The sequence below is a fragment of the Ranitomeya imitator genome, chromosome 5 (genome assembly GCF_032444005.1).
Source record: "Ranitomeya imitator isolate aRanImi1 chromosome 5, aRanImi1.pri, whole genome shotgun sequence".
NCBI lineage: Eukaryota > Metazoa > Chordata > Amphibia > Anura > Dendrobatidae > Ranitomeya > Ranitomeya imitator.
In genome coordinates, this window is record NC_091286.1 from 675698407 (window position 1) to 675710559 (window position 12153).

Consider the following 12153-nt stretch of genomic DNA (forward strand, 5'->3'; position numbering starts at 1 on the left):
CATTGACACACGTCGCAACCGTTGTGCGACGGTTGCGCCGTGTTGTGGCGGACCGCCGGGAGCAAAAAACGTTACATGTAACGTTTTTTGCTTCCGACGGTCTGCCATTTCCGACCGCACATGCGTGACCGGAACTCCTCCCCCACCTCCCCGCACCTCACAATGGGGCAGCGGATGCGCTGGAAAAATGCATCCGCTGCCCCCTGGTGTGCGGCGCATTCACTGCCGAGCCCGACGCTAGTGTGAAAGTAGCCTTAGCGTAGTCCTTAACATCTAAATATTTAAACCTTTATTTATGAGACATTTTAGGCCAAACTCCTGGTTTGCAAATCAATACCCACATATCGCCCTCTTTGGGTCAAGTTCTTCACCATTTCTGATGCAATAAAGGACAAATGCCTTCCACGCATACACAAGGATTGTGTAATTGTAGCCACTGCAGATTCTTCACAATATCAATAATGACTCCTTCAGTTTCATATAGATTTGCTTTTATTTACTCAAAATGAAAACAAAATGTTAATCGGACAAACTAAGATGTAATCACTTCTCACGATGTGAAAAGAACAAGACGGATTTTTAGAACACTTTATTTTCGCAGGTGCATGTTGCTTGGCATCCATCCGCTATACCTTTTGATATCTTGCAGTAATCTTTCAGATCTTTGCAGTTGCTAAAATTATTCGCTACTAGACAAGGATTAGCTAAGAAGAGAAAAAAAATAAAAGAGAAAATGAAAACATGGCATCCCTCTTACAGATCTAACAAAGCTAAATATATAATATGGCAAAAATCATATCTCCCATGGACATTGTCATTCTTTACATGTGGATAAACGGTGATTTACACATCTACGTAGAAAAGTATTCTTTACAGTGAGAGGAAATTTTGGAATGTACTGCACCGAGAATTTGTAATTGTATATATAATGTCTGGATATAAAAAGGAGCTGGAGGCACATCTGGTAAAGAATGATATATAGGTTTGAAATTAGAGATAGGCAAATCCCCAAATTGCTGTAATCACATCAACCCGAAGAATAAACTTGTCTATTCACTCCAGAGAAATTCCATAAAAAATAAATAAAATCAATTAGATTTTTTTAATTCTGTCTCACAAAGATTGCAGTAAGGCTCAGCACACATTTATCCTGTGCACTACGCTGAGCATGTACACTGGGGTTTCTGTGTAAATAAATGATACAGTCGGAACTCCCGAAGGACCATTCCCTATAATGAGGCAGATGGAGACATTGTGGATGCCATGTGACCTATGATCTGGTGGTGCCTGGTTTTTTAACCTTGCAAAAAAGAACGGTCAATCAGAGTTTTGTGCACCTCTGAAAAAAGGACACAACTGAACAGAAGCCAGACAAAGTCCATAGTAACTCTGCTGCCTCATCATAATGAATGGGTCCCTCAGGAGTTTCAACTGAATCACGTAATTCAGAGATTTCGATATAAAACCCGATATAAGTGCTCAGGGTAGAGCACAGGATAAATATGATACAAAATGTTATGTAAAATGTTTCCAGTAAAATTTTCAACTCAATCCACACAAAAAATCAAGTCCCCACTCAAGTCTGTCATCTGTCAATGGAAATATAAGAGGCTTCCACATTTCTGGTAGCTCAAATGCTTTGGAAAATTGCTATGGCACTTCTCCTCCCATATAAAGTCCTGCAAATTCTGCACTCCCAAATCTAAATGTCCCTTTCTTTCTGAGCCCCAGTGTGTCTAAACCACATTTAGCTTCCACATGTTTTTCATTTCAAGTTCAAGGTGCTCACCTCACCTCTAGATCAGTTCCTTGAGGGGTCACATTTTCAAAATGGGATCACTTGTGGGTAGTGTTGAGCATTCCGATACCGCAAGTATCGGGTATCGGCCGATACTTGCGGTATCGGAATTCCGATACCGAGATCCGATATTTTTGTGATATCGGGTATCGGTATCGGAAGTGTAAAATAAAGAATTAAAATAAAAAATATTGTTATATTCACCTCTCCGGCGGCCCCTGGACATCAGCGGGAGGATCCGGCGTCCGGCACGGCTTCTTTCTTCAAAATGCGCGCCTTCAGGACCTGTGGAATGACGTCCCGGCTTCTGATTGGTCGCGTGCCGCCCATGTGACCGCCACGCGACCAATCAGAAGCCGCGACGTCATTCCTCAGCTAAAGTCCTAGAATGAGCGCCTTCTAGGACCTGAGGAATGACGTCGCGGCTTCTGATTGGTCGCGTGGCGGTCACATGGGCGGCACGCGACCAATCAGAAGCCGGGACGTCATTCCACAGGTCCTGAAGGCGCGCATTTTGAAGAAAGAAGCCGTGCCGGACGCCGGATCCTCCCGCTGATGTCCAGGGGCCGCCGGAGAGGTGAATATAACAATATTTTTTATTTTAATTCTTTATTTTACACTTTAATATGGATCCCAGGGCCTGAAGGAGAGTTTCCTCTCCTTCAGACCCTGGGATCCATGAGGATACATTCCGATACTTGATGTCCCATTGACTTGTATTGGTATCGGATATCGGTATCGGCGATATCCGATATTTTTCGGGTATCGGCCGATACTATCCGATACCGATACTTTCAAGTATCGGACGGTATCGCTCAACACTACTTGTGGGTGGTTTTCTTTGTTTAGACACATCAGGGCTAGGGTTGAGTGAAACGGGTCGGCCATTTTCAGAAGTCGCCGACTTTTGGCAAAGTCGGGTTTCATGAAACCCGACCCGATCCCTGTGTGGGGTCGGCCATGAGGTCGGCAATCTTCTGAATCTGGAATCGGAATTCCGATACCGAGTTCCGATATGTTTGCAATATCGGAAATCGGTATTGAATCCATATTTACGTGTAAAATAAAGAATTAAAATAAAAAATATTGCTATACTCACCCTCTGACGCGCCCTGGTACTAAGCGGCAGCCTTCCTTCCTTAGAATCAGCGCATGAAAGACCTTAGGTGACGTCGCGGCTTGTGATTGGTCGTGCAACCGGCCATGTGACCGCTCACGTGACCAATCACAAGCCGCGACATCACCGAAGGTCCTTCAAGCGCTGATTCTTAGGAAGGAAGGCTGCCGGAAAGAAGCAGGGCGCGTCCGAGGGTGAGTATATTCCTATTAGGTGAGTATATTCCTATTAGGTATATACTCACCCTCGGACGCGCCCTGCTTCTTTCTGGCAGCCTTCCTTCCTAAGAATCAGCACTTGAAGGACCTTCGGTGACGTCGCGGCTTGTGATTGATCGCGTGAGCGGTCACATGGGCGGTCGCGCGACCAATCACAAGCCGCGACGTCATCTAAGGTCTTTCACGCGCTGATTCTAAGGAAGGAAGGCTGCCACTTAGTACCAGGGCGCGTCAGAGGGTAAGTATAGCAATATTTTTTATTTTAATTCTTTATTTTACACTTAAATATGGATCCCAGGGCCTGAAGGAGAGTTTCCTCTCCTTCAGACCCTGGGAACCATTAGAAACCCAATGCACTGTATTGGGTTTCGTGTTTCGGCCGAACCCAACCCCGACTTTTCTATAGGATCGGCCGATTTCACTCGACCCGACTTTTGAGAAAGTCGGGTTTCGTGAAACCCGGCCCGATCCTATAAAAGTAAAAGTCGCTCAACCCTAATCAGGGTGTCTGCAAACACAACATGTCATCTGCTATCTATTGCAGCCAATTTTGCGCTCCCAAAGACAAATGGTGCTATGTCTCTCCAGACCCCTGCTGTGTGCCCAAACAGTAGTTTTTGTCACCACATATGGGGTATTGTTGCACTGAGGAAAAAGTGAAAAACACGTTTCATGGTCCATTTTCACCTGTTTCCATTGTAAAAAATGAAATATTTTACGCTAAAGCAAAATTTTTGAGGGAAAATTTTAATTTTTCATTATTCCTTCCACGTTGCTTTGATTCCTACAAAACACCCAAAGTGTTAATAAACTTCTTGAATGTGGTTTTGAGCACTTTGTGCTTGTGTGCAGTTGTGTGCAGTTGTGTGCAGTTTTTATAATGGTTTCAATTTTGGGTATTTTCTGTCTTATAGTTCCATTATAGTCATTTCAATTGTGTTGTTTTGGTCCTTACAAAGATTGGTTTTGGAAATATTGTTGTTAACTTTTAATCCTTGAAACCTCATAACAAAAAAAGTATGTTTCTAATTGTGAAGAGATTAACATTGCGGGACTATCCACCCTCCTGTGATAGGCAGCTCACTGTCTATTGACTTTGTCCACAGAGAGCCTGGTGTGGGCGGGGGAAGCTCTGCTTCATTCTAAATCTAAGCGCTCTGATTTTGTCAGAATTGTTTCTCCCATTAATCTAAGTGATACATCTTTGGATTCAGCTTCTCTTTCCCTGCATCATTTTGCCCTAAGATTAGGTTGCAAAAGTCTGCTGACTGTTTCATTTTAAAGGAAGGGCAACTACACAAAACAGATGTGCAAATGCTGTAATGAATGGGGCTCACGGTGTACCGTCTAGGGTTTTACATAGGACTGCCGGTATAGCTACTTTCACTTGCATTTTGAAAATCCATTTGTGTGGCTTTTTTTTTAAGGAAAAGGTAAACTGAACCTAAACAAGATATATCACCATAATATATGATACCGCGCTTAGGGATTCGGTCACAGAAAAAATGACACATTTTCTTACTTCAAATGTTTTCACAAAAATTAATTTTAGCCCCCAATGTTTTATTTTCCCAAGGTTAACAGGAGAAATTGGATGGCAAAATTTGTTTTGCAATATGTCCTGAGTACGTCGATACCCCATATGTGGGGTCAAACCACTGTTTGGGCGAATGGCAGAGCTCAGAAGGGAAGGAACGACATTTGACTTTTCAATGCAAAATTGGCTGGAATTGAGATGAGACGCCATGTCGCATCTGAAGAGCCCCTGATGTGCCTAAACAGTGGAAACCCCCCACAAGTGACACCATTTGGGAAAGTAGACCCCCAAAGGAACTTATCTAGATGTCTTGTGAGAACTTTGAACCCTCAAGTGTTTCACTAAAGTTTATAACGCAGTGCTGTGAAAATATAAAAATATTTTTTATTCCCACAAAAATGATTTTTTAGCCCCAAATTTTTTAATTTCCCAAGAGTAACAGGAGAAATTGGACTGCAAAAGTTGTTGTCCAATTTGTCCTGAGTACGCCTAAAAACATTATGTGCGGGTAAACCACTGTTTGGACGCATGGCAGAGCTCGAAAGGGTAGGAGCACCGTTTTACTTTTTCAATGCAGAATTGGCTAGAATTGAGATCGGATGCCATGTCGCGTTTGGAGAGCCCCTGATGTGCCTAAACAGTGGAAACCCCCCAATTCTAACTGAAACCCTAACCCAAACAAACCCCTAACCCTAATCCCAACCCTAACCATAACCCTAACCACACCCCTAACCTGAACACACTCCTGACCCTAATCCCAACCCTAACCACACGTCTAATCCCAACACAACTCTAACACTATTCCCAACTCTAATCGCAAACCCTAACCCCAACCGTAAACATAATCCAAACCCTAACCCCAACTCTAGCCCAAACCCTAACCCTAACTTTAGCCCCAACCCTAACCCTAACTTTAGCCCCAACCTTAACCCTAACCCTAATGGGAAAATGAGAGTAAATACATTTTTTTAATTTTATTATTTTTCCCTAACTAAAGGGGTGATAAAGGGGGTTTGATTTACTATTTATAGCAGGTTTTTATAGCATGTTTTTATGTTTGGCATCTGTAACACACTAAAATATGTTTTTTATGCAAAAATTAGTTTTTGCATCACCACATTTTGAGAGCTATAATTTTTCCATATTTTGCCCCAAAGAGTCATGTGAGGTCTTGTTTTTTACGGGACAAGTTGACATTTTTACTGGTCCCAGTTTCAGGAACATGACATTTTTTGATTGCCTTTTATTATGATTTTTGGGAGGCAGCATGAACAAAAAACAATTCATGAATTTCTTTTTGGGGGGCGTTTATACCATTCCACGTGTGTTAAAATTGATAAAGCAGTTTTATTCTTCGGGTCACTGTGATTATAGCGATATCTCATTTATATCATTTTTTTATGTGTTGGCGCTTTTACACATTAAAAACTTTTATATAAAAATAATTATTTTTTCATTGCTTTATTCTGAGGGACATAACTTTTCTATCTTTTTGCTGATGATGCTGTATGACATCTCGTTTTTTGTGGGACAAGATGATGTTTTCAGCGGTACTATGTTTATTTATATCCGTCTTTTTGATAGCGTGTTATTCCCCTTTTTGTTTGGCGGTATGATGATAACGCATTTTTTCCCCTCTTTTATTTTACGAGGTTCACTGAAGAGGTTAACTAATGGGACAGATTTATAGGTTTGGTCGTTACAGACAAGGCAATACTAAATATGTGTACTTTTATTGTTTGTTTTTTTATTTACAAAAAGAAATGCATTTATTGGAACAGTATTTTTTTTTTCTTTATTTAGGGATTTAAAAAAATATATTTTTACACAGTATAATATTTTTGTTTTTACTTTTTGACATTGTCCCAGTGTGGGACATCACTGTGTAAAGTCAGATCGCTGATCTGACACTTTGCACAGCACTGTGTCAGATCAGCGATCTGACAGGCAGTGCAGGGGCTTCTCAGCGCCTGCTCTTAGAAGGCATTGAGAAGCCACCTCCCTGCAGGACCTGGAAGGACCCCGCGGCCATCTTGGATCTGGGGGCCTGCAGGGAGGAGAACCTCAGAACAACGCGATCACATCGCGTTGTTCTGATGGTCTCAGGGAAGCACGCAGGGAGACCCCTCCCTGTGCGATGCTTCCCTATTCCACCTGAACGCTGCAATCTTGTTTGATTGCATTGTCCTGGGGGGTTAAAGTGCCGGGAGCTGGCACTTTGTACTGGGTGCTGTGATAATCAGCTGACACCCGGCCGCGATCGGCTGCACTACCCCCATAAGCGCGGCTGATCACATATGACATACTATCTCGTCGATGGTCATACGGGCCCAGGTCACCTTGATGGATAGTACATCTGATGTCAGAAAGGGGTTAAAGTAAAAAACAGATCCATTCCAACTGATGCAAAGTGAAGCAGAGCAGTCCATTCACTATTATGAGGCCTTTGTTTTGGTTTCATCATGGAGAACATTTTTGCCCCTTCTAAAATTGACACACAACACAACCCAAATGGATAATAATCATTGGTGATCATTTTCGTCTGTTTGCATCAGTTATGCAATTGATCCATGTTTCACAATCATTCAATTTGGCTGTTTCTAAATACGGAACGGACAAAGTCTGTCAAGTCAGCAGTCTTCCCCATGATTGTCGAGCTGCTGAAACAGACTAAGGGACCTTTTTAAATGCTTATGAAGCTTTTGCAGCAGTTTTTGTTAATTATTCTGATTTACTGAGATAATGACTTTTGGGTTTTCATTGGTTGTAAGCCATTCATCAACATTAACCCCTTTCTGACATCGGACGTACTATCCCGTCGAGGTGGGGTGGGCCCCCATGACCACGGACGGGATAGTACGTCCAGCACGATCGGCGGCGCTCACGGGGGGAGCGCGGCCGATCGCGGCCGGGTGTGCCAGGAGCTGTCACGGACCACCCACCGCACATTAACCCCTGGCACACAGCGATCAAAGATGATCGTGATGTGCTGGCGGTGCAGGGAAGCATCGTGCAGGGAGGGGGCTCCCTGCGGGCTTCTCTGAGCCCCCCGCAGCAACGCGATGTGATCGCGTTGCTGCGAGGGTCTTACCGCCCTCCCTGCTTGCTCCAGGCCCGGATCCAAGATGGCCGCGGATCCGGGTCCTGCAGGGAGGGAGGTGGCTTCACAGAGCCTGCTCAGAGCAGGCACTGTGAAGGCTGCAGCGCTGCATGTCAGATCAGTGATCTGTCAGAGTGCTGTGCAAACTATCAGATCACCGATCTGTGATGTCCCCCCCGGGACAAAGTAAAAAAGTAAAAAAAAATTTTCCAAATGTGTAAAAAAAAAATAAAAAAAAATATTCCTAAATAATGGAAACAAAATATATATTATTCCCATAAATACATTTCTTTATCTAAATAAATAAAAAAAAACAATAAAAGTACATATATTTAGTATCGCCGCATCCGTAACGGCCTGACGTATAAAACTGGCCCACTAGTTAACCCCTTCAGTAAACACCGTAAGAAAAAAAAAAAAATGAGGCAAAAAACGACGCTTTATTATCATACCGCCGAACAAAAAGTGGAATAACACGCGACCAAAAGGACAGATATAAATAACCATGGTACCGCTGAAAGCGTCATCTTGTCTCGCAAAAAACGAGCTGCCATACAGCATCATCAGCAAAAACATAAAAAAGTTATAGTCCTGAGAATAAAGCAATGCCAAAATAATTATTTTTTCTATAAAATAGTTTTTATCGTTTAAAAGCGCCAAAACATAAAAAAATGATATAAGTGAGGTGTCTCTGTAATCGTACTGAACCGAAGAATAAAACTGCTTTATCAATTTTACCAAACGCGGAACGGTATAAACGCCTCCCCCAAAAGAAATTCATGAATAGCTGGTTTTTGGTCATTCTGTCTCACAAAAATCGGAATAAAAAGCGATCAAAAAATGTCACGTGCCCGAATATGTTACCAATAAAAACGTCAACTCGTCCCGCAAAAAACAAGACCTCACATGACTCTGTGGACCAAAATATGGAAAAATTATAGCTCTCAAAATGTGGTAATGCAAAAAATATTTTTTGCAATAAAAAGCGTCTTTCAGTGTGTGACGGCTGCCAATCATAAAAATCCGCTAAAAAACCCACTATAAAAGTAAATCAAACCCCCCTTCATCACCCCCTTAGTTAGGGAAAAATTAAAAAAATGTATTTATTTCCATTTTCCCATTAGGGCTAGGGCTAGGCTTAGGGCTAGGGTTAGGGCTAGGGTTAGGGCTAGGGTTAGGGCTAGGGTTAGGGTTAGGGTTGGGGCTACAGTTAGGGTTGGGGCTAAAGTTACAGTTAGGGTTTAGATTACATTTACAGTTGGGAATAGGGTTGGGATTAGGGTTAGGGGTGTGTCAGGGTTAGAGATGTGGTTACGGTTACCGTTGGAATTAGGGTTAGGGGAGTGTTTGGATTAGGGTTTCAGTTATAATTGGGGGGTTTCCACTGTTTAGGCACATCAGGGGCTCTCCAAAAGCGACATGGCGTCCGATCTCAATTCCAGCCAATTCTGCGTTGAAAAAGTAAAACAGTGCTTCTTCCCTTCCGAGCTCGCCCGTGTGCCCAAACAGGAGTTTACCCCAACATATGGGGTATCAGCGTACTCAGGACAAATAGGACAACAACTGTTGGGGTCCAATTTCTCCTGCTACCCTTGGGAAAATACAAAACTGGGGGCTAAAAAAATAATTTTTGTGGGAAAAAAAAAGATTTTTTATTTTTATGGCTCTGCGTTACAAACTGTAGTGAAACACTTGGGGGTTCAAAGCTCTCACAACACATCTAGATGAGTTCCTTAGGGGGTCTAGTTTCCAAAATGGGGTCACTTGTGGGGGGTTTCTACTGTTTACGTACATTAGGGGCTCTGCAAATGCAATGTGACACCTGCAGACCATTCCATCTAAGTCTGCATTCAAATGGCACTCCTTCCCTTCCGAGCCCTCCCATGCGCCCAAACAGTGGTTTCCCCCCACATATGGGGTATCAGCGCACTCAGGACAAATTGGACAACAAATTTTGGGGTCCAATTTCTCCTGTTACCCTCTGGAAAATACTAAACTGGGGGCTAAAAAATAATTTTTGTGGGAAAAAATTTTTGTTTTATTTTTACGGCTCTCCATTATAAACTTCTGTGAAGCCCTTGGTGGGTCAAAGCGCTCACCACACATCTAGATACGTTCCTTAGGGGGTCTACTTTCCAAAATAGTGTCACTTGTGAGGGGTTTCTACTATTTAGGTACATTAGGGGCTCTGCAAACGCAACATGGCGTCTCATCTCAATTCCTGTCAATTTTGCATTGAAAAGTCAAATGGCGCTCCTTCCTTTCCGAGCTGTCCCATCCGCCCAAACAGTGGTTTACCTCCACATATGGGGTATCAGCGTACTCAGGACAAATTGTACAACAACTTTTGGGGTCCAATTTCTTCTCATACCCTTGGAAAAATAAAAAATTGGGGGCGAAAAGATAATTTTTGTGAAAAAATATGATTTTTTATTTTTACGGTTCTACATTATAAACTTCTGTGAAGCACTTGGTGGGTCAAAGAGCTCACCACACCTCTAGGTAAGTTCCTTAGGGGGTCTACTTTCCAAAATGGTGTCACTTGTGGGGGGTTTCAATGTTTAGGCACATCAGGGGCTCTCCAAACGAAACATGGCGTCCCATCTCAATTCCAGTCAATTTTGCATTGAAAAGTCAAATGGCGCTCCTTCGCTTCCGATCTGTGCCATGCGCCCAAACAGTGGTTTACTGCCACATATGGGGTATCAGCGTACTCAGGACAAATTGGACAACAATGTTTGGGGTCCATTTTCTCCTGTTACCCTTGGTAAAATAAAACAAATTGGAGCTGAATTACATTTTTTATTTAAACATTCAAAAAATTCCTGTGAAGCACCAGAAGGGTTAATAAACTTTTTGAATGTGGTTCTGAGCACCTTGAGGGGTGCAGTTTTTAGAATGGTGTCACACTTGGGTATTTTCTATCATATAGACCCCTCAAAATGACTTCAAATGAGATGTGGTCCCTAAAAAAAAATGGTGTTGTAGAAATGAGAAATTGCTGGTCAACTTTTCACCCTTATAACTCCCTAGCAAAAAAAAATTTTGGTTCAAAAATTGTGGTGATGTAAAGTAGACATGTGGGAAATGTTATTTATTAAGTATTTTGTGTGACATATCTCTGTGATTTAATTGCATAAAAATTCAAAGTTGGAAAATTGCGAAATTTTCATAATTTTCGCCAAATTTCCGTTTTTTTCACAAATAAACGCAGGTACTATCAAATAATTTTTACCATTGTCATGAAGTACAATATGTCTCGAGACAATAATGTCAGATTCACTGGGATGCGTTGAAGCGTTCCAGAGTTAAAACCTCATAAAGGGACAGTGGTCAGATTTGTAAAAATTGGCTCGGTCATTAACGTGCAAACCACCCTTGGGGGTAAAGGGGTTAACAGAAATAAACACTTGAAATAGATCACTCTGCTTGTAACGACTCTATATAATATATGAGATTCACTTTTTGTATTGAAGAACTGAAATAAATTAACTTTTTGATGATATTCTAATTTTGTGAAAAGCACTTATGTATATATATATATACAGTATATTTATCTTTTTCTTTTTTTTTTACTTAAAGGGATTATCCCACAAATAAAGTACATTTTAATCTAATGGATCTTAGAATAAAAATAAGTTCTGCAATCGGATGAGTGAAAATAAAATCCAGTGCTGAGATAATCTTATAAATGTGCCTCTGCTATTTATTGTGTTATGGTCGTGTCTGACCGTGCAGGAAAATGGTCCAATCACACCACATCTCCTGGGCAGGGGAGGAAGCAAAAGACTATACAGACAGGACAGCATGGGATCGCAGCTGATTTTTTTTCTGTGAGGTGACCTGTTTTAAACAGGCAGGGAAACGGTTTACCTCGCAGAAATTATCAGCTTCAATCCTGTCCTGATTATGCACTTTTTTTTGTTTCCTCACCAGCCCAGGAGCTTGATTAAAATGTGCTTTGTTTTTTCCGGAAATCCATCCATGAGAGATGAAAAATGAAAGAAAAATGGGTGCTTGTGTTACTAATTTCCTGAGATCTTAGTTTATCCTCAGTGAGACTTTGCGGGCGCTCATATTTTGTGCACCGTGACGGTGGTTTTTTTTATTGGTATGTAGGGCATTGTGAATTATTTTTATTAGATGTTTTTGGGGAAAAAGTACATCAACCAAAAAAACTGCAATTTTTCTCTTTCAATTATTATTATTTTTTTTTTTTTTTTTGATAAATGTTAAAAAATTTACATTTTTTTTTTTACATTTTCCACTTTATTTTGTGAACCTGATTCGATTGCGTGTTCTATATTCTTCACTGTTTCAGAATTGAAGCATTTAGGGAAAATAACGGTCTCCTAAGAAGATACCGTTGATGGGGCCTTTACC

At 41.6% G+C, this 12153-nt stretch overlaps 1 protein-coding gene across 3 annotated transcripts in view; it reads right to left on the reverse strand.

The window, feature by feature from the left end:
• Positions 1 to 474: 474 nt before the first annotated feature.
• The window catches only part of LOC138638773 (serotriflin-like), a 52141-nt gene continuing 40462 nt past the window's right edge, over positions 475 to 12153 (reverse strand). For all 3 annotated transcript variants that reach the window (XM_069728347.1, XM_069728345.1, XM_069728346.1), the window contains exon 8: positions 475 to 704. In XM_069728347.1, coding sequence (XP_069584448.1) covers positions 580 to 704 — 125 coding nt within the window. In that variant the 3' untranslated portion in view covers positions 475 to 579. The remainder of the gene's footprint in view (positions 705 to 12153) is intronic.